This window comes from Falco biarmicus, chromosome Z (genome assembly GCF_023638135.1).
Source record: "Falco biarmicus isolate bFalBia1 chromosome Z, bFalBia1.pri, whole genome shotgun sequence".
Lineage (NCBI taxonomy): Eukaryota > Metazoa > Chordata > Aves > Falconiformes > Falconidae > Falco > Falco biarmicus.
This window is the reverse complement of record NC_079311.1, coordinates 72,249,869-72,274,147: the sequence shown is the minus strand read 5'-3', so window position 1 is coordinate 72,274,147 and position 24,279 is coordinate 72,249,869. Positions and strand designations below refer to the sequence as shown.

At 36.9% G+C, this 24,279-nt stretch overlaps 1 protein-coding gene across 1 annotated transcript in view; it reads left to right on the top strand.

Annotated features, from left to right (window-relative positions):
• SLC1A3 (solute carrier family 1 member 3) overlaps nucleotides 1-24,279 on the top strand; it is a 68,213-nt gene that overhangs the window by 12,471 nt on the left and 31,463 nt on the right. Inside the window, exon 3 of the mRNA XM_056325130.1 lies at nucleotides 8,409-8,546. Coding sequence (XP_056181105.1) covers nucleotides 8,409-8,546 — 138 coding nt within the window. The remainder of the gene's footprint in view (nucleotides 1-8,408; nucleotides 8,547-24,279) is intronic.

The window sequence follows — 24,279 nt, the reverse complement described above, 5'->3', positions numbered from 1 at the left end:
ATGAACCAAATAACTAGAGAGGGAAAGGAACAAATGTGTGAGTGTAACACTGGAGCCAAGAAGTACCAATGGACAGATTTCAGTGATTTTTTAAAATAGTTTTAACTGCACACAGATGCTGTTATATCCTCAGATTTGGCATTAGAAGCATCCTGGTTTAGGCAGTACCTCATAAAACACCGATGGCTACATCAGTTTTTCCTTGCAACTTCAAACTCCCCATTCTTATGGTATGCCTTCTGTCCACAAAATCTGAGGAGCTGCTGCTTTATCTACAAGTAAAGAAAACATCTGAGTGCCCAGCCATAGCTATGAAGGTGTTCCAGGAGTTCAGCAACCTCCAGAGTTAGGCAGTGACAGGCAGAGGTTCTGAGCATCTTAATTCTGAGCTGCAAATTAAATGGCTATGTATCTATGTTAATTTACCTCTAAATGCCCATAAAATACTATAAAATAAAAATAAAATATTATAAAATGTCTCTAAATCTTTGCAGATTGGAACTGAATAATGATGTTAGAAGTCTGGTGTGATTTTATTGAGGCGATAGCTGTCACTGGACAAAGCAAACCTTCAGAGTCATTCTCAGGAGGCAGGTGTCCTTGATGCACAGTGATTGCTGCTCTGTCGCTTTTCAGTATAGCTGAGAACACCACGGCACTGTCGTGACCCCTGAGCAAAGATGATACACTGACTTCTCTTCCGATGCATGGAAAAACTCATTGACATCAATGTAACTTACTTCACTATACATCTGCTTTTCTCCAGACATATCTCTTTTTACAGCCTTGGAATTCTCTCCAGGTGGAATGGGAGGGTTTGGGGCCTGGTGTTTTCTGATCTTTCACACCTTAATTGAGACAGCAGTTTCAGCTAAATTGCTTGGTGTCTGGAAGTCTCTGAGAGCTCCAGGGTGCATCTGTGCATGCACAGTAGATGCTGTAGCCTTGGGCAATGCCTTTAGCACTCCCAGAGAGTGTCAGGCCTGCCACAAATCAGTACCTGCCACCCAGAACTGCCATGGTCAGTCTACTTGTGCACAATAAGTGTACTGCACCCTGACTAAAGCAGGTATGTGTTTTATATACAAATAAACCAGGTAGTTCAATGACAGAACTGTCAACAAGCTGTAAGTTATCACCTTGCTGCTAGAACCGTCCCATACCACAACATATCCCACCACTGCGATCTTCTAGATCCCAATCGTGCCTAGGATGTCTAGCTCTTCTATGGAACTTCTCCAGTGACTCCCCTCATGATAACTCTCAAGCAAAGGAGAGGCAGCTATTTGTGTCCAAATTAACCAACATATTCCACTTCAGTACAGCCACCTATAAAAGCTACTTAGTGCAGAGCTCCTTAAGCTCTCTACTGCATTGGCATCATCCAGTTAAAAGAGAAGGAAGATGTCACACAAATATATATACACCTATACGTGTGAGAGTCTCTACTGGGTCTCTGTCAGGTGACAACTGTACAGGGATACCAGCTAGTTTATTAAGACAGTTGATACTTGGTCTTCTTCATGTATGAAACAGAGAAGAAAGCTCATGTGGAAAACATTTACTCTGAATTTGGCCTCAGAAGAAGAGAAGTAAAGAAATTTTAAGCTACCTGTTAGCTCCTGGATTGTTCTGGATTGTCATAGGAAGAGTAATTGATTAGGTTGCTTAAGGGTATGTTTCTGTGATTGATTAAGCCAGTCCTACCTCTGTCCCTGGTTGCATGTTCCCACTTCCACATGTTTTCTTTCCTCCCTTGCCATTACACCAGCACCACCACCACCACCTAGCACAGCAGTAAACCTGTACAGGGAACTAATCTGGCAGAAATCTAACCCAGTAAAAAATAGTTCCTCCCCGGTTTAGCCCCCAAATGAGCTCATCTCAGTATCTGACAAGTCCTTTGAAGTAAGGACTTTAGGTCAGTCTAGCTTGGAGAAGAGGCTGAAGGGCAACCTCGCTGCTCTCTGCAGCTTCCTGGGGAGGGGGCGTGGGGAGGGAGGTGCTGATCCCTTCTGCCTGGGATCCGCTGACGGACACGCGGGAAGGGTTCAAAGCTGCGCCAGGGGAGGCTCAGACTGGACGTCAGGAAGCACTTCTTCACCGAGAGGGTGGTCAGACACTGCAACAGGCTTCCTGGGGCGGTGGGCGATGCCCCAGGCCTGTCAGTGCTTCAGAGGCATTTGGCCAATGCCCTTAGTAACGAGCTTTAACCCTTGGTCAGCCCTGAAGCGGTGTCAGGCGGCTGGACCAGGTGACCGTTGTGCGTCCCTTCCAGCTGAAATACTCTGTTCTAGTCTAGTCTATTAAAAGACTTAATTCTTCTATTAAAAGAATCAGCTTAAATTGTATTATTTTCCTGACTGTAGCAATCTAGTGTTGTTCACAGCATTATTCCCCTCAGTTTGAAGCTGTACATGCCTTTCCTTACCTTACTTAATTCGCCTGACACAGGACTTGGACAAAAGAGCCTGTAAGTGTCTCTCCTGAACCAAGGGCATTTCTCCAGTACTTTTTAGGTTTTCCCATCAAATATAGTTTGTGTGAAGAACCTTTAGAGAGGGTCATAATCTTAAAACTTTAGGATAAAAAAGGTCAAAAAGATGCAATAAGGCAGTACCAAGGTATGTATTATACAAGAAATAGTCCTCATGATTAAGAGCAGCAACTCCGCTGCAGTCCTAAATTAAATCAATTGAGTAAAAAAAGTAACTAGTTAGCAACTAAACAATAATTAGCATAGTAAGAGCTAATTTTTAACATATAATCAGTAAAAGTCACAAAAAATCACCAAAAAAAGACTGCTGTAGTATTTAGGTATTGAATATTTAGATTAGGTACCTAGCATTTAGGTTCATCAGAACGGTTTCAAAGGGAACATGCCTCTCTACCTACATAAAGAAAACCAGAAAGTAAGGAAGGAGCATGTGATATACAAGGGGGGTGAGGGTAGGAGGAAGGTTCAATATGAAATTATGGAAAAAAATTAAAATCAGAAGCATGCAAATGAATTTGTGAGTCTGTGGTTCTTGTGGCAAGCAAAGAAAAAGATTAAGAATGATTGTGATTTTGTTGGCAACTTGAAGTATTTCTTGCCACTAGAGAAGTTAATTTAACTTTTTCTCTCAAGCAAATACAGTTGTGGCCTTATCTGAAACTAGTTGTTGGAGGAAAAGGTGTCAGAACAAAATGGTAAATTAAGCAGAAATAAATGACCCAAAGAACAAAAGCATTCATTCCAGAGCTCTGCAGGAATGTAAGAACGAAATGGCTGTGCAGCTAACAAAAATGTACAGTGTCCCATTAAACTGGTAGGAGCCTGATTCTCTTACTGGCTTTTGCCCAATTTCTGTTATAGAACAAAATGTTATTTGCTTGCTGGTTATAAGGTCTTCTGGAAGAGGACTATTAACAGCTGTTACTTTAGTGCACTATTCTACCTAATTTAAGGTATTATTTTCCAGTTACTATGAATCTTTCTATTTCGTGTTAGAAAATAAAAGGTCTATACCTCACCTATTACAGAAAAGGTGTTGATAGGAACCTCATTCAACAGTGGTTTGAGTTTTACCGGTAAAGAGCAGAAGTGTATGTAACTCTTATGGGTGTGTTCTGTTTGAACTGGAAAGCACTAATAAAGAAAAGGCAGCTCTTGTACTGTCATTAATATATCACCTTGGAATTTCCTCTTGAAATATGCTTGAGTGATTTTTGATCAATTAAAAAGTGAAACTGCCTAGATTTTCTACTTTCTGAATGAAAATACAGCAGAGAGCATGGACATTGTAGAAAATATTAACTCCAAATAATGGTATGGCCTTAATTCCTGCATGTTTCTGAAATTAAATGAAGACCAGAAGCTCATAAGGATTCATTTTAAAAACTTCAGTTATTCAACAAAGCTTCTGCTTTTGTTCATTTAAAAACATCATGCCAATTAAAAACTTCCTTATTCTCTTTAAAATTATGAATTACTTGAAGTAGTGAAAAAAGCAATCCTCTCTATTAAATTTTTATATCTAAGTTTTCTAAGTGAGCCAAGGAGGAGGATAGTTCTGAAGTTCCTGAATGAGCATTTAGATCTGAATAAAGCCCCATCTCTTATCTTCTAAAAGTTATGGTTCTTTTTTTTTTTTTTTTTTCTGATGTGGTGGTTTAAACCCACGTGTAGGTGTGCAACCTATTTCCTCTATGCAACACAAACTATCATGTGAAACAGCTCTCTACTGTTGTGAGACCAAGGCATTTTGTAATACAGTTAAGAACTTCGTTTTCTCCATAGAGGATTTTGAAGTTTATTCCCAAATTCAATTTAAGAAATTCTATGTAAGTTGATGATGCTCTGGTAGATCATTACAATATTTTTTTTCTGTGAAAAAACCAAAACAAATAAAGAAGAAGCAGCATCTCCATAACAAATCTGTTCCTAAAAAACTATTACAAAAGTTTTGATGTTTTGCCTTGTTGCTTCAGATCCTGAGTTTAATGATCACTTCATCACACTTTGATGTTAATCCATTTAAGAAATTTTATATAGAATTTGTAATTTTCTTAGTGGTTACAGGTATACCCATAGTTTTTAAAGCCTGACATGAAGACTTTATTGTTCCTTTCTGGAACTGCAGCATCTAGAAGTGAAAACCCTAGGCCATTCATCACTGTGAATTCCTATCTAAGGTATAAGCAAACCCAAATCATATCTGCCATTTTTGCCATTTCCATCTCATTCCCATCACTGTCAGAATTATTTTCACCTTCTTCTCCTTTCAAGTTTTAAATCCTCTCTTCACTGTATTCATACAGATTGAATTTTATTTTAAACATCTACATTGGTATAAAAATGCACTGAAATGGTTTATTTCAAGGATTGTTCTGTCATCAAGATTATGTGCAAACCAAGTTTTCCATAAATTTGATGATACCGTTGACAAGAACACCTCAAAAATCTTTTTATAACTGTAATCTGATTTGCTTCTTCATTATGAACAGTATAAATTATTCAGCAAAGTGGTTCTGTTATACAACTATACACATGTGTAGAATTCAGCTCCTTAACTTAAACATGCACTGCTGATTATTTCCAGAAAAAAATTAACAAATTCTGTTGAGAAATCTACTCCTCCCTGCAGTGCAGAAATGGTACACCATTTACCATTTGAGAAGTCAGGCTCTGATAGTGTCGATTGTTGATTAGTTGTTCTCTGTTACAAAGGGTAGTCAGAAACCTGCACAACAGGTTGTGGGAACTTGTTTCACACAAAGCTTTGCTTCATTAAAATTCTCAGAATTAGTCAGAAACTTGAAACTTTTACAGAGAAAGGCCAGCTCCAGTATTTAATCTTCTCAATCCTGACCATGGAGGGTGCTAAGCACTACAACTCTTACCACACACAAAGACATGGATGGTTGTTGAAATACTGCACACCTTCCAGAGGTTTAGTACCTTCTGCCAGGTCCAACTTCCTAATTTTATGTTGATACTTTATCATTGTGCCTATCTCTAAATCATCATTGTATGCTGTTACCTCACTCTTTAAAACATGTGAATGTTGGTTCTGAGAAGTGAAGTCAAAGAAGTCAAAGCTGCCTTGCCAAGTTTGACTTTCAGACAGGATGTAATACCCAGTATCATCACCATATATTCTAAAACCAAAAGAGATGGGTAAAATTATGCGGTTCTGCTTTCATTATTAGACACTACAGTGAGGAAATAATTTGCTTAAATTCCTTCTTGCACTGCTAAGGTCATTATGTGAACACAATCGATTTTCAGAAACATCTATGAAGCAACTACTACTATACCTATATTACAAGGAAAGAAACTGAGTCAGGGAAAGGTTCTTATGGCTTAGGCATGACTGCATATAAATTAACAGCAGTGCTAAGATTAGGGCTGAAGAATTAGTAACTACTGGGTGTCAACCAGTTCACTAGAATACATTACCAAGCACATTTTTCCCACATCTCAGAAATTCTTTTTGCAACTTCAGTGCTGGGTAATCCTGTAATTACGCATAGAGCACTTTAGAACAAAAAAAAAGCAGTAATTTTTGGCTCAACAGGTTTACATGGAACTTCAGAAACTCATTCTCACTATCAATAATATTCATTCAAACAGCCATTGACTCAGGTCCTGATTCTTTCTTAGGCTACTTTGTACTGCGTGGACAGTAGCGGACCAGATAATCGAGCCCTTATAGTATAGAGTCAGAACTAGTTCTTATAGCAGCCTCAGAAACCCTTACTAAATTCAGTGAGGCTTTGTACTAGTACAGAAATTAATTCATGTGGAACTAATTGCAGGACTGTGGTCTAAGTAAGAGACTGGCCTAGCTCTATTTGCTTGTTATCCTGTTGTCAAAATGTAGTGCTCATTAAGTTCTGAAACAATGGGTCCAGATGGATTCTTTATATCTGAGAAATGTGTTTCCCATATAAAAAGAAAATAATGAGTAACAGTGCAGGGGAATTTAGAACCTTACTGAAAAGAAGGAAAACTCTAAGGCAGGTCTTTAATCAAGAATAATTCAGAGGTCCTTCCTCTTTGCATTTTATGATCTACTTTTACCTAAAAAAAAATATAATTTATTCAAAATGCACTTTGACTACTTGAGTCTATAGAACATGAATGAGACTAAAACAAATGCCTTCTAGTCCCCCCGCTTTCTTCCATAGTGTGAACTCTGTGCTTGGTTCCAGTTGTCCTCTAATCATTTTTCTACCATTCTATGACACTGAAATTTTCTATCCTACACAAGAGATTTCTGGACTACTCTAACCTAGCTAACCTGCTGAAGTCTCTAGCAGCATGATCAGACAGTGGTCACTAACACAAGGGTTATAGCTCTTGCCTTACATGAGCAGATGGCAGCAAGCTAGTGTAGGAGGCATAACAGCATATTTTAGCTAGTAAAATTTGGCATGAAGATATTGTCTGCTGTATGGATGTGCCAATCTAAAATCTGATTTAAAAAAAGAAGGCAAAACCACAAAGTGATTAAGAATTGGAACTAGTAGTCTCCGGAAGTGTTCAATGTTATGGCATTTTCAGGACATCTCCAAGTGTTAACATGGTCTAGAAGTGAGCTTGAATGCTCTTCTGCCTCACATCACTGACCACACAGTTTCATGAAAAGCTTTAGGAAACATAAGTCTCCCTATCTGCCAAAAAGAGCAGTCCTACCCTACTCCAAGGTACGTTGCTTGTACCTTGTACAATGTACCAAGGTACATTCCCTTGTGAAGATACCAACACTTGTGCAGTCATGCAAACAAATTATCTCTGGGAATTGACTTAGATGAAAATTAACCAAGTAAAATAAATTCTTTTTGCAGCAGGATCAATTCTCTGATCCAACTTTCTATACAGCCACAATTAGCACAAATGCCAGTACTAGACAGTGGGGAACAACATGAATTCAGGAATGGGAAGGAGGGATAGTTGAGTTTTACCATCTGTATGGTTAAGGTGTTCCAGATAAAGCCATGTATTGCCTGGCTGGATATAGAACACCTACATCAGATAGGCACCAAATCATTTGACATTCAGTAAAACGTAACTAGTTACGATAATAACAAAATAAGTTATTTGCTAACCAAAGAAGCAAATAAAGCAGTGGGTGTCAAGCATAGCACAAAATCTACAAAGTTCTAGCTGAGAAGTTTAGGTTGTCACATGTCAACCTATCACTTCCATTTGTAAATTATCTCAAGCACTATTTATCTGTTCCCAGCAAGATAAATGGATCCAGGCACTCCCTTACTCCACTCCCTCAGGCACTGAAACTCCACTTAATCATTCAGTAAGACCTTCCAACCCCTATTAGCCACTTTTTCACAAGTGCTTGTGTTTCTGAAGGTAGGCATGTGTAAAACTACTGACCTCCTGATGCTGTTTTGTTGTGTAAAGACCAAGCCACAAGGGCATTCTCAAATATGTCTGTCCTGGTTATCTCACCCAATCTGAAGCACATCGGCAGGATCAGGCCCCACAGAGTAAACAGGCACAGACAAGACTTATGCAGGTTGGTAGTTAGTATGTCTATGCATTGCATATATGATTACACTCAAAATTCCAGAATTCAAAGCACTTTGCTGCAGTAGCAGGGGCTGTTTCCTTTTCATTAGTGCTCAAGATGTACATTTTAGATTAATCCAGATTTTAAAATATAGCAGCACGAATAACCTTCTGATTCTGTTACAGTGAAAAAAAATGTAATGTCTTCAGTAGGACTACTCATAATAGTAGTTGGTATTTGTGGGAACAAATCGGGAGTGCAATCTAGGGCATACTAAAAAGTGCATCTTACAATCAGATACGTCAACTAAATAAGAAATTATGATGTTCACATTCGGATGTTATTACTACTTTATAAGAGAAAGTCATGATATATTTTCCCTCTCTTCAGGTGTAATCCTTGGATTTTCTCTCCGATCATACAAGATGAGCTATCGGGAAGTCAAGTACTTTTCATTTCCAGGAGAATTACTCATGAGAATGCTGCAAATGTTGGTCCTGCCACTAATTGTATCCAGTTTAGTCACAGGTAAAAAAAGAAACATTTTTTTTTTCTTTTAAATAACTTGATAAAGCTACACACACCAAATCATAGCAAATGAACATTCTATGTCCTAGAAGACATGGAATTCCAAGGCAATCTAACTGTACAGGTTATTGTATGTAGTTGCTATGAAGCTGACTCTGCTCCCCACTTTCTTCTTTTATGTTCTGAACAGGTATTTCCTCCACAATGTCCTTTTGTTATCAAAGATAATGTGTCTCAGAAAAACAGTTCCAAGACCCAAGAAAGTATAAACTAGTGATCATGGGCAATAACCAATAACCATAAACTCACATCTGTAAAACATTTGTCTACATCCTAATCTTGTAACAACAGATTAGAAAAAATAGGTGATAGATGGGATAGACTGAGTGGTTTGGAAGAAAATTCTTCCCATCAGTTCTGGTTTCCTGTCTCCTGGTCATCAATTCTATCAAGCTTCAAGCCCTAAGTTTTTCCTTGTGCTAGAGATACAATATTTAATTTCTCATTATGATGTACGCCATTTCATTCCACCTAAGTTTCATGGAAGAGCCCTGAGGTTTTTTTATGAATGTTGATGGTGCATCTGTGTTGTTTATCCTATTAATTATCTGAAGAAAAGAAATCATGGACTTTGGTCTATCGGCATATCAGTGGTATAACTTGTGGAGAACTTAACTAAAACTGCCCACTCTGCAGTCCTAAGATCTAAACACCTAATACCCTACCTTAACTGTCAGAGGATCCAGAGACTATAAGCTGTTCTCAATTTCACTGATTTCAAAATATTTTAATGTTAAGATCTCTTCTCACAAATGCAAATGAACATAGACTGCATCTTCACAGATATCAAAGACGGTATGTATATATATATATATAACCTGTTAATATAAGAGCAGAAACTAGGGTATTCACATTTACAAAATCATTTGCCTTCACATATTTCAAGGAGAAAGCAAGGTTTGTTTCTGTATGTGTATTATACAGATACTGAAAGTTTAATAAACCCTGAAATTAGACAGAAATTTATAAATCTTGTAGAGGAAACAATAACAGGTTTTATTCCCAACCAGTATATAACTGATGACAGGTTGTATCTCCTCAATGTTTTCTTGTACCTTTCACCTGCAGAACTCTCCAGGTTGGCTGGACACTGATAGAATAACCACTAAAAGCAGAAAAGGAGACAAATTTACCATTTTTCAGTGTCAGATGGTCCATTTTGTAGGATGAGTTATTGCAGGAGAATTTACCTGCTCAGTTCCTTGTACCTCTGCACCCATATTGGCTCTCTGAGAGAGCTCAAGTTAAAACAGAAAATTAGGTAGATCGTCTTACATAAGGATTTAAATTTACTTTCAAAATTCTAAGTAGGAACACTTTGTTCAGGTACAGATCAGCAAATCCACCTCAGAGAGTCACAAGTGTCATAAGGAGCTGGCCTTGCAGTAAAACAGGTTAATTTACTGTATCACCAGGTCTTTTGTGAAATTTCAGAATAATTACTTTCCAACTAATTCTATTCTGAAAAGAACCTTCAGTCTCTGGATTCAACAGTACCCCTCTTTTTGATGGCTTTTTTTCTCTTTAAATTCTCTGGAGCCATTTATCCTTTTTTATGTCTTTTTTTCATAACAATAGTTTTCTTTATTACACAAAGGTTTTTGGCAAAGAAAATGTTATCTACCTATAAGATCTGTCTTATTATCATACAAGTGCCTGGTAATATTAAGTGGATTATTCCTAGGAGTTCCCCTTTGAAGTAGAGACAGTAATTTTCAAGGTGAATAACTAACATTTTAAATTTCTTTATGCAGGCAGAGAACAATCGGAGAAAACTGGTTGCAGTTCACAAATGACAGATTTCATTCTTTTTTAAAATTGCAAAATACAATAGGACTATGTCTTTTTTCAGGGGATTAAAAGACATTTCCCTGTTTATTGCTAAAAACTGTGGATAAACTGTTTTCCACACATATTCTTCATATAGCATACACAGTTATTTTTTTTAGAAGATGGTCTTACATATTTGCTGCAGAACTGTCATACCCAAGTAAATATACAGGTATTATTGAATAACTAAATAATAATGAACTATAACCTTTACATGTGCACTACTGTGCAATTTTGTAGATGTTATTTGTTTATTTTTTAACACATCATAAGATAGTTCATTGGGTAAAATTCTTATGCTTCTAAAGTCAGTCTCAAGACCAATCTTGGCATCCATGAGTCAAATCTTTTATTTCCTGTATTTTTTTTGGCAAAGCAAAGTGGATGCCTTTTAACTAAGCTCAAAAAGATTCCTCCAGGGTCTTGCACACTGATTATATAATTTCTTCTTATGATTGGAAATTAACTGAATACATGTTTTTGCTGTCTGCAGACATGACAGTGCCTCTCAGATACAATGTTCTGGGTTTCCATTTGTATTTATGTAAGTGTGCTCAATATGACTGGTTATGACAGTATCAGAACACATGGTCTCTGAGGTATTAGAAATAGCCTGGGGATGATTACATTCCCGTGCAAATTTTGTGAATGTCGAAGAAATTAGAACCATAAAAACATAACTATATTTTTTATAAATACATATATATGTATAAACTATATAAAAATAGTTATATGTAAGTGAAAGATAGATTGAGAAACTGAAGACTTCTGCTACACAAGTAAAGAGTTCTGATGTTTATTCACAGAGTCTTGGGAAAATATACTATAAAGGGTGAAGTCAACGCAGTCACATTTCTCTATTAGACTGTTTTGGTACTTTCATGAAAGAAACAATGCAGAATCACATTCAGAGGTTTTTACTCACATTTGCCTTATGACACATGGCTCAAGCAAGTATGCAGTTTTCCCTATGAGATTCTATCTCCTGATATGTATGTTACCAGACATGTACCAACAGCTGCTTGGGAGAAAACAGAAGTTACTTGCATACCTTTCACCATCTTTCACTGTTTATAGGAAAATATGATTATATGAATATCTGTATTCTTTATCTTTTGTGGTTTAGACACAAATCTACCTGCATACTCAGTGCTGGTCTTTATGCTCTACAGTCTTTCAAACAGGAGAACTCCTAAGTCAGCATTACCAATTAGTATCTCTTAAAAAGCCAAAGGCAAAATTAAAGCATGGTATATGGGAGGCAGCATAAATAGTTAAAGAAATAGATGAAACTCCCATTTGGATTATTTTATGGCCAAATCTGACCTGAATTCTTATGCAAACATAGGTCTGATAATTTTGCTTCATTTCTGTTTTGAATCTGCTGCAGTTGTAGGAGTTCAAAATATTTTATACCTCCTTATTTCATTAGACTTGAAGTATTTAACATAAACAAATTGCTTGACACAATTATTTTTAAATATGCATTGTCCCTAAAAGGTATATAAAATAATATGCATATGTATATGATAACAATTAAACTCATCATGAAGTAGGCAAAGGCTGCAAGATTTGCGCCAGCATTAAGAGCACTGTACATTAACATTTTTTGAGCTGTTACAGCAAGACCATAATGAAATTGAAATTCCATCCTTTCAAACTGGCCAAGTTCTACCTGCACATTTCAGTGATTCGTTGAATATAAGGGCATCAGAACAAGTTAAATTTTCTTAACCAAACTATATATTTCCTGCAATTACATTCACAAAAATAATGCATGATCAGTCTTTATAAAAAGCATAGTAGGATCATAACATTTGTGACAAATATTAAAGCTAGAAAAATTTTATAAGGGTTATTTGCAAATATTTCGCACAATTCCTGTCTCAGCTCAGTTTAATAGACAGGCTGCTTTTCCTTCCCAAAAATTTTGGAAGCTTGGCATTTAGTTATACAGGGACCACTACTTTTAGATGCAAGTAAACTAGTATCAAATCCTGTGCATTTCTTTCAAATATCTTTGTCTGGTAAAATATAGCAAAGCATAAAAATCCCAGTCAAGATCTGAGACTAATTTTTGTTGTACATAGCAGGAACAGTAAGAAAATAGGTTTACTAACATAAATCAAGCTGGGGAAAGAGAAAGGGAATGCAGACACAGTGGAACAGTGAGGTCCACTGTCTCGCCAAAGGTTGTAACAGATTCAAGGAAAGATCCCAGTCACCAATACCAGTACAACACACTGTGAATTAGATGATAATGCTTGTCCAAACTGTTAATAGGCATAGCACTAACATGGTACAAATGAACCTTAATCACACACAAGGATTCTATGTGCAAGATTCTGTACAAACATAAAGACTGTGAATCTTCTTACACAAAAGAAGGCTGTATAGTAAGAGTTTAGAAGACTGAGTGTGCAAAATTTACCTCAAAGAAGAAAAGCATCTTAGTATGTAGTGTGTAGCACATCTATTTTTATATGTACTCACCTTTCTAATTCAAATAATGCCATGACTATCTTTCATGTATTCTGGAAGACAGAAACCTCCCTACCTTTGACACAACATTTCAATAACAGGCTACAATATTGACAACTGCAGGAGACAAAAGTTCCTTTCCTTTAGGCAGGCTGAGACACACAAGATTTTCTCCTCAGGTTTTTTTCAACATATTCATAGTATTTCCACTACAGAAACTATAGAAAGTGTTGACAAAGTGCAGAAAGCTGGCATTTCCATGTGTGGGTGTTTCTTAACTAACCCTGGATGTACATATGATGCTTTTGATTTCAGCACTCAAAGGACTGCAGTGAATGGGGACAATGTTAAAAACAAGTAATAAGGAATATGATCTATCCCCTCACTAAGATAAAAAGAAAGACATACAAAGTGACTCAAGCAATGAAATAAAACATAAGCAGAGATCACAATTAGCAGCCAAGTTGTAGATGTAGTTGCTTGAAATTACCTATAATGAAACAAGGATAGTATTCACAGAAACAACTGAACTCAAAATAGTATCCAAGCCACTCCTTTATGTAAGTCAGGAAAAATGCAGCATCTGCATACGAACAGATTCAACTGCTGCAAAACCAGATTTTGCTCAAAGCAACTTATGGGTGTAAAATGAGGAAAATTAATGCTGTGACATGTTGTATAACCTTAGGCATATCATGTCCCTTTTGTATCCCTGCCTTCTTTCTCCTTTCGGGTGTAGCACTGATGAAGTTTTTTTATAGCTACTAAGCAAAAAAGAAAATGACTATACATGATCAAAATTTTAATGGAGGCATGTAGATGAAGTTGTCACAGCTCAGCAGACACAAAGCATATAACTATTCCAGTTTTATCAGTGTAGAGATGGAAATAAAGAAATAATTACAGCAAGAATGGTATATGGGACCATACTGACAGTTACTGTAGAAATACCACACCATGAAGTTAAAAAAAAACTTCTACTGAAGTTAGCATATGGAGTGATGGATCTAAACTAGGTTGTAAGACAGGGAACTGCGATACAATGGCACAGCCTCCCACATCCATATAGCAGCTGTACCCAGTCTTTTGTAAAGGCATAATTCTAGTCTCATGTTATTAAACTTAAGAAATCAGGTTTTACATTTGCCTTTCCAATATTTGGAATGAGGCAGCAAATGACCCATGAAATGTAACTGGAAGTGAATGCTATTAAATCTTATCAAAACATGTATCCTCTAGCAAATGATAAGCATTTTTCATTTTTACGGTTGTAATGTCCTGTATTAACACATTAAATTAATAGCAGCCAACATTCTTTATTCATAAAGAGATCTGTGCATCACCTCTTCAAAAAAAGAGGCTAGGAATCCATCCTGTGTCTGTGTTTGTGGAAGCAGGAGCCACACTGCATGGAGTGTCCATAAAGTTCCAGTGTTCTCCTGCCTACTTGCCTACAAGCCTATAGCAGGAAAAAGGCTATCACTTACTACAAGGTCCCAGGTGCTGTCTCATATCAGCTACAAATATTTATGGTAATTTCAACAGATGGGAAGTCTCTCATTCAGCGAGATTCCAGAGAAGGGAACAAATACTGTGAGGCCAGCAATATCCTTCTCCCAGGAAGAAAAAGGAGGGGCCTAGCAGTAATTCCCTTGAATTCATCCTGGCATAACAGACCTAAAACCAGTGCCTGTGCAACACCTCGTGTACTCACAGTAAAGCTGAAAGCCAAAAATATTAACGAAAGTCAGCCTTACTTTCCTGTGTTTCAGTTTAAGAAATACAGCATTCCTGATTCTAGTTCATATAGTTCATACATGAAAACTGAGAAACAAGTAGGCCGTGTGTGCTCCATTTAGCTGGTCACCAGGCAATTAACCCATTTTCTAAATTCTAAAAATTGGAAATTCTCTGATTTTCCCAAAAATCTCTGCTCTTTGCATGTCCTAAAGAAGTTATTTTAGAAATCAAAATAATCAAAACTTATCAAATCAATGTAAAGGTGTATACTGATCTCAGTTGACTCTAGTTATAAGCAAAAAAAAAAAAAAGAGAATTGACATATTCACCAGAAGTGAAGCACCTTTTGGATTGCCAGAGTATTTGAGTTGCCTGTATATTTGTATTGCAAGCTTCCTACAGAGGAACCCTGTAGATATTTCATATAGTAGTAACACCTACTATGAGTAACCAATGCATGACCAGTCTAGGAGTCTTATTTTTCCACTTAAACCTTTATTTTAATACATAAAATGTTATTATAAAGGTGACCTAACTTATTTTTCAGGCAACTCTTCCCTTTTCCTCCCCCGCCCCCAATACTATGTAAGCATATCAAAGCTGAATTTTACAAAATTTTATCAAATTTTAATTTTTAATAAAATGTTTTATCAAAGCTGAATACTATAAAAGCTGAATTGCATGGCATCTTTGATTTTACGCACTTGTACATTTCATGCACACATCAGTATATGTATTCATATAAGTATTTAGACATGCAATTTGCATAACTGGATGACAGTGCTATTTCATGTAAACATCCAAATAATTTTTTCCACAAATAAAGGAAATCCCATGCTTTTATTTATGTATGTCTAAAACCAAGACTGGCTAAAAATGTGGGCATGAAAATTACTAAATTAGTAAAGATCCAGTCAACTTTTAATTTGGATTTCCTGTACAGATAAAGAAACAATTGAAGAAATATTACTAGTATTGACCCAAGTTCTGTAACAATTTAATCTCAAGCTAGCATCTTTATTGTACATTTGGGCCAACATCACCTAAAATTATATAAACATGAAACTTCATACACATAATTACTTTAAACATCCTGCTCTTCAGTACCTGTATTACTGTGTTAAGCAAATGTCTATCAAGTCTGGCATACAGCCTCTAATAATCATTATTTAGACAGGCACTCAGATATGAAAAGATTGGAACCTTCTTACACTGTTCCCTTCCATAGTCTTCAAGGGAATGTAGGCAGGATAAGTTTAATTATTATATCATGTAATTCTGAAGTATTTTGGATAAAACTTCTATAAGTTAAAAAAAATGAGTTTAAGTAGCAGTCAGCTACATTTTTAAAAATCAATAGGTAGGTTAGAAAATATTCAGCACCAGAAACATCACTTTTCAAGTTAAAATACAAAAGAACTATTTGCAGATGCAGTGTGTGTTGGCTATTAGTTTGACTATGATTTCCTGAATATGTTTCCTGAAAAACGTTTTGCACAGAGAATGCTCCAGAGGAAACAAACTATACTCAGCTGGAAGTCGGAAAGCATTGTGCAAGGCATAGATGGTAGAAAATCTTAATGAAATGTCATACATATTTATACAACAAATACAGCTTTGCATGGAACTTCTTACTCAGAAAGTGTTATCTAACTTAACCTATACAAGTACAAAGACCAAGAAGCTACAGAAAGGATCATAAAATGAAAATAGAACTCAGTTCTGAACTATTTCTGCAACAATTTTGCAATAGGAAGTACACAGCAATGTATCTTCACAGAGCCTGAGGTAACAATCCTACATGAACCCAGATCCCACTAAAAATTAAAACCCAATAAGAGCAGGGGTAAGATTCCTGCTATAATGACACTGTATAAAATAAAATTTGATTATACCTTAAAAAAGAAAACCTAAGCATGATATACAGCATCCAAAAGCAGAAAGTACACAGCAGGAGTAGTTTTGGAAGTCTTAAGTCTCTGCAAGTAGTAATGCACAAACAGCAAGGGTGTTCAAGAACAAGGTCTTCAATAATCAAAGATAGCAAAACTAAAAAAAAACCCCTCTAAAATCATTCAAGTTTGCTAGAAGCCCTTAATTAAAGGCTGATTTAAATTTCATGCAAAATATAGTTTTTCCTAGCAGAACACTACTTTTAGTTGTTTCGTGAAATATTGAATAACAGGTTGTCACACACACTTACTCAGTTTGCATTCTGCATGTGAATCCAACTGAGTTGATAATAGGTAACAATCTCCCATCCACAAAGATTTAATTTTGGGTTTTTACTTTAGTTCAAATGCGTGACATCAAGACTTGCTGATGGGCAAGTCACTGGCAAAACAAAATGCAAAAATTATTTGGAAGAATATGTAAGTGTTAAAGCATCTTGCCTGAGCACCAATGGACCATTGTAAATCCACACTGTCTCTTTATTAACACTTCTATTTCAGTCAAAGGCAGAAGGACTAAAAACACCTTAGGGACAACTCCAAACAATTTTTTGAGTTTAATATAAATGAATATGAATTTGTTACAGGAAAAAAGCACACCTGAAAATTAAAAACCTCAAAAATATTATTAAATGTAAAATCAGCTACATTAGATTGTAAATGGAAAAGACTTGGGTTTGTATTTTGTGCAGCAAAATGTCCAGAATGCAAAACCCAGTATCCTTAGCATTTTGGTAATTAGGACACTGAGAGCAAGCATTTTATTTGGTATATCAAAGATTGAATTGTAAAAAAACATGTTTTCAATAATGAATGACCCTCTGATAATGCGACAGATGAATTGGAATGGTTCCAAGTGCAAACTGATACACCTGGGAAAGAGAAATATGCTACACCTGTAATCTACCAAATCACAAGCTCTCAGGTGGCCACTAGTAGACAGGCAAGAGTTCTCAGACTTGTGAACAGTCCAGAGAAGGTGACAGGACTTATTAGTGGAATGGTGTTGTAGTGAAATGCAAGGAGGGATTAAACAGTCTACAAGTTTTCAGCTTGAAAAAGATACAGCTGTAGAAAATCACCATAAAAGTCCACAGAAATCATGACTCATTTGTAGAGGCTTAGATGGAGTAACTTTTTATTAGTATATCTCATGATTATTTTTCATAATAAAGGAAGCCATTAGAGAGTGCATTTATAATAAAGCAAAGGAATTGCTTTGTACAGCAATTGCGTTGTACAGCACCACAACCCAGAAATTAATAGTTTCAAAATGAAACTAGAGAGTTCATAGATGTAGCCATCATTGACTATTACATTTGGGGAACTAGCAATTTAGGAAGTCCCTGGTCCCCACTGGTGGCTAGATGCAGGGAGGGCCAGCAAGGGGAGTGAATGCTATCTTTTTCTGTTTCTCATAGTCTTTCAGTAAGAATCTATTGTCAGGTAGAAATGAAAACAAAACAATAGGTTGGCCAACCATCAGACAAACTAATTTCCCACAGGTTTATGATTTTGTTGCACTCCATAGAATTTAATATCAGACTGAAGGGGTCTCTCTGTTTTGACCTGATAAGATTTTCAACTACCAACTGCTCTAAGGCAATGACTACTGTCAGCAGTTCCAGCTTCCTGACACACATACCTCTTTTAAGAGCCAGCTCAAAACCAAGGAAAAGCTCTTCGAGGATCTGAGATTCATCTCACCTTCAACTAATGTAAACTCACTCCATTGACATGAAGTTAGACTTAAAAATAAAAGAGATAAGGCAAACCCTATGTCAAGAAAGAAGGAAAGAACTGTACACAACAGTGTAATAGCCATTATCAAAGTATGACAAAAAACAGCCTGAGAACTTATGAAGAGTTACAAGTAGTTAGGTGGACAGAGGCTTTGTTCAGGCTTTAACAGCTTTCAGTTTTTACTCCTTTCACCCATCTACCTCTAGCCTGAATGGCATGATCTGCGTCCCCATCTCCTACATGCGAGTGTAGCACGACTCCATTGTATTTGCTTTCTTGTTGGTTTGTCTGTGCCGTAACTGCTCATGAAGACCAGAAGAATCTAATTCAAGAAAGTTCCTGTGGCTGCATTTTGGGGACACCAGGAACACTACCAGGAGTACTTTCACACCAGCAGAAGGAACATACATAATCCTTTCATCAGTGCTGTAAAATCTGACAGACAACAAGTTCTTTCTGGATCACTGCATCAGCTACACAGGAAAACCACCTGCAGACCAAACCAGACACAAAAGGTTGTCATTTTTTAGAAACAGGGACTGTAATTCTATCGTTAAGTACTCCACACTTGTTTTCACCCCTGATTTTTTTCCCATGTTTTGATAATGGGAAGTTGTTGACCTATAATGTATTATTTCCATTTAATTGTCAAATTGCTGGATCCCCTACATGCTGTCCTTCATCCACATATTTGGCTTACACACTTCTATAAGGCAGATCCATCATTATCATCATTACTGGAGGCAGAGATACTGAATAATTGTCTCTTGCTAGCACTGCTGGCTGCCTTACCTGGATTCTAAGCAATGGGGAATGAGGAAAGTCACTGTGCACCACAAGAGCTACAGGACTCAAGCCTTGGGTCTGGGTTCCAGTAAGATGCTGGATTGTCTGGAAGAGAAGGAAGACTGCCCAGATACTTGTTCATCCTGGTATACAGCTCCATGACACAGCTCTTACTGGTGGTGGAGGATAAGAAGTTAAAACCAGAGATATTCAGGACAGAAATCTCTAACGATCTGTTGAGACTACAGATATAACTATGAATCAGCAATATCTGGGGTTTGAGCTGCATGTTAGAGAGTCACAAACCGGATCCTGCATCAGCTACAATTCCTTTCATCCAGACACTCCTGATAGTCCATATTTTTTCTTTATTTCTCTTCCAGGCAGTTCTATATCCTCCATTTCAACCCTTGAGAAATGAATGTAACAAAATATAAAAATTGGTGTTGTATATGACGTGAAGAGTCTCTTAAAAGATACCACTGCAAATATTTAAGAGCTTGCCTCGTTGCTAGGAGTTGCTTTCCAGTTGTGTTGTAGTTCTTCTTCAGAGCTGATAATTTTTGCAGAGATGTGGCTGGCATGGGGTAAAATATGGTGTCCTTACTCTTTTGTTGCAATGTTGCCTCCAGATGAGTGCCTTGGGCAGCCATGAGCACAGCAAAATGTTTGCTGAAACCTAGAATCTCCTTACAGAGTTGCCAGCCTTTTTTGATTAGGCAGAAAGTGTCTGAATGTGAACTTTTTCAGGCTCACACTATCAGATCTAGTTTTCTTCAAGCAAGCGGGTCCAGGGTGCTGTTATACAGCTGAACTTTGAGGCAAAACTCTTGTAACATACCAGCGGTTCCAAAAACGACTGGGTTTTGTGGTGATGGATTGTTCTAGAAAACACCAGTTTTGGCTAGGTCTGGGCATAGTCTGTCAATTCTATGCACTGCCTCAGATATTTTACTTGAGCCACCCTGATGACATTTTTCGTCATTTACACAAGACCTTCTTCCTTTGTTTCTCTCTGGGACTTGATCTTCCCAAGTTTAACTGAATGATGCCACCAATACACACCACAGCAAAGTTAATCCAATTTACCTAAAAACTCACCTGTGTGTCTCTGGAAGGTAGCAAGCGCCATATGAATTCCAGAAAAGGGGAAAAAGAAATTCCTACAGGCCCCCACCTCTTCTCAATGTTGACTTTCTTGAGTTGCCTGTCTCAGTGTTTCTCAGGTCAGCAAAGTTTGCGTATTTAGTATTTTTAATCTTGGCCAAGTGTTCATCATTGCTAAGCATGGCATTTCCATCTGAAAGAGGGACATGTGCAATCAGTACAAATACAGATTCCTCACAGGTTTTTGCACCTAGTAAAAGAGGGCTGTTTAGTACACCACAAGCTTTCAGCTCCTGCTACTGTGAAGACTGTATCTAGCAAAGCAGCAAGAAAAGCATCTAGGATGGCAAGCTCTCAAATTTTGGTTCCTCTGCTCACTGCATACGAAAGTTCCATATATTCCTTCTACTGACAGTGTCTTGAAAGGACTTTTTTCTCTGCAGAAGTCTACCAAAACTAGCTATACCAATGTTGATCTACAAAAAGAAGAACTACTAGGATACAGAAAGACTTGTGCAAAAAAAGGACTCATTATTTTTGAGGTCATATTATATGGGAACAAAAAGATAAAATTCTTTACAGTTTCACACAATTGAATAGCAATTCAGTTCTAATACTGAGCAAGAAACATGCAAATAAAGAAAACAGCCAAGTGCTCAACTGCATGCCAACAGCAGCTTTCAGATCTTAATGTTATTCTTAAAAACCCAACATCTCTGGAAGTCAAGCAACAAAGCAAATTGAATTTCCTGGCCCCCTGGTTGTGAAGAAAAGCTCAAAACCAGATTGTGACTATATTCTGAAAACTCAGGAGTCACACAACAAAGGGAACTTATCTGAAAAAAATGCTGGGGTCACTGTTTGGAAAGCATGACTTGTAGTGCCTGAGTGGTTAGAGTTATCAGATCTGTTCTTAATCTTTAAGCAATATTCATCTTCTCTGCTTCACTGAAGAGTTTGAAGGTCTTCAAGTGTATCACGAGTTGTGAAGAGGTTTTTGGACTAAGTACATTGACACATACATTTATTTGGATGCCTCAGTTAGGCTTGTTTTCAGGATCCGGCTTCAGTTTGTAATAATTACATACTTAAACAGAATTAACATTTTTTTCGATAGTATCTGTTTTTCATCCTCAGTCAGCTATACTGTTAGCTCCCTGCTGTGGTAGATAAGAAAAAGAAAAGTACATCATAGTACTAGAAGTACACTATTTGCACTAGAATTAACATACTGATGCTGAGTCTTTCCTCCATAAGCAGCTTTTATTTTCTTTCTACTTGTATGCAGAGCTAAATACTTTATTCTGATATTTCAACACCCACTTCTAACTTAGATCTGAATACCTAGATAATATCAGAGATTCTCCAGTGACTATAGTTTCTTTTCAGAGCTAGAGAATGGGTTTGGTCAAGAGTTCACCTAATGAATGGCTCCTTCATTAATGAATACATTCTTGCACTGAAAATCATCTTTGTCCAATATTTACAATTGCAGTATGTCTTAACTCTACAATCCCTGAAAACAAAGTTATAGAACATTAGCTTACTAAGCCTGGGTAATATCTGTCTGAAGGCTAATGAAGCTGTGCAAAACACCCACATCCATAATGAAAATAAATCTTTCAAATTCAAGATAATAGGTTTAATAGTTCATTAAAAAGTAAATAGGCGTCTCTTCTGTTTTGCAGAATATCACAGTCCAACAATAACAGTGATCAAAAAAACCCCTCTTTCATCCATTTAGTTTAAAATCAGCTGATATTTTCTTCGGTACCCCAGACCTTTCATCGCAATTCATATCCTCAATCCTGCCTGCGAGCAGATGATGCCCAGATGGCAGCTCTATAGTACTTGAATTGTGGAAGCCAAATGTACTTAGCCCTATAACATCCTGGAAAAGAGCTGAATGATATTATTTAAAAACACTGATTGCTACTATCAGGCATTCCAGATGAAATCTTAACATCTTTCCCTTGCCTCCTACAAGTCTGTAAGGTGGAGAAAGACATAATAAAAAATGTACGGCTTTGATGTTGCAAGGCTGTAACTGAATCAGTGACCCAAAGTTCAAGAGGTCACCAAAACAAAGGAGAGAAAAGGAGGAAAACAAAAGCCTGTTCACATGAAACTCCAATTCCACACTTTCATAATGAGTTCACACAACAGCCTTAACATCATTACTGAATTGTGAAAAAAACCCAAATTATAACGACAGCTTTAAACATAATAGACTAATTGCAGCTAAAGTAATGACTCCTCAGTATTCACACGGCATATTACCAGAGGACCTTAAATTCGCAAATAGGAAGTATCTTTTTCCTAAAGTTGATTTGATTGTCACCCATTAAATTTGGGGGGTGGGGGTGGGGGGTGGCGGGGGGTAGGGGGGCTGGAATTTAGCGTGCAATTACATTAGGATTTACTCCTATGGCCCATGAAAAAAAAAAAGGAAAAATGCTTAGTATGTTATTACTAAGATATTAACTTATGGATTATCAGTGGTGTTTTAAAATGCTGCTAGTTTATAAATTTTAAAAAGTCTACATAATATTTTTTTTAATTATGTCTGCATCCAATCCCATAATCTTTAAATAGACTGTTATACTTGATAAAGGAAGTCTCAGATTGTTTCTAGATTCTTTCTTAATAACACATTTTCTCATGCCATATACAAATTTTTATGCAGAATTTTTCTTATCAAAACCAACTAAGTGTGATTCTTCGAATAATGAGAATCTAAAAGAACTCTATATTGCTAAATTAGTTACTGTTCTGCAATTTCTAATGCAAATAATGACTTAGAGACATGAAGGAGCTCCATGCAGTTGCTTTTGATATGGATAGATAATACTACGTAGCGGTGCATCTCAGTTCTACCAGAACTATGAGAGGACTGAGGCCCCACTATACTAGCTTCTGCACCACAAGTCAATACAGTATTGAGGGTAATGTCTTTCAGAACAGACTTCTCCACACTGAGAAGGTTTTATGTTGGCATTGCTGACTTCACTGTCATAGGTAACTGAGCTCATTTTGTATCAATATGGGGAGTAGAACAGCAACAGCAGCATGGAGCTCCATTCAAGATTATTTCTGTTGCTTCATGCAAATGCAGATAGCACTACAACTTGGCAGAAATTACAATTATACTTGAGGCATGAGAGGAGGAAACTCAGTGAAGGAAGTGTGAATCCATCAAGAACAGCCCATGGAAGAATACATAGTGCTGCAAAACAGCACACATGGAAAAAAATGCATGGCACATGGGAACAAATATAACAAAGAAAAAGGATTACACGAACATGTAAACACCAGCAGGGTGTGCATAACACAGACAAAAAGGAAAGTGACAGCTCCATGAGCAGCTCAGACAAATTCTCTGGAAGATCAATGGATAAAACAGCAGTAGACAAATGAACTGCTAGCTTGAAAGTAAAATGAAAATGTATCACTTTTAAGTTGGACATAGATGCACCAACCAGTGTTGTGTCATTGACAAGATTTCTAAAAAAAAAAAAAAGGCAGAGCAGTTTTGTTGCTAGTAAGTAAACCTGGTACAAGAATAGATGGTAGCTACTGCAACAATAAAAATATGCAGGGTTTTTTAGTAAGGAACTTCAGATCACTCAAAAAATATTAATATTGTCATATTAGCAAAGACAGATAATCTCAGTGTTTTAAAAACTGTGCTAAAATTAAAATTCCAAGCAGAAATCCAAAAGCTAGGTTGTTAACAGATGTATTAGTAACACACTACCATTAGTTCAAATCTTAGTTTGAGTCACATCCAACTGGGCAAAGCTTCTTTCCAAATGATGGCTTCTGCGTGAACTCTATAAAATTAACTTAACTAGTGTCAGATCCTAGTAGACAATCATCCAAATAAAAGACACTATCACTGCAGTAGAGTCTATTATTGGAAGTTTTAGTGAAGAAGCCAAGAACTAGCTGGCCAACAATACTGGATCACATTTTGAGTGAGAAGGTGATGCCTCCAGTGTACAGCCGTGACAAGTTACAGATCAGTACAATCC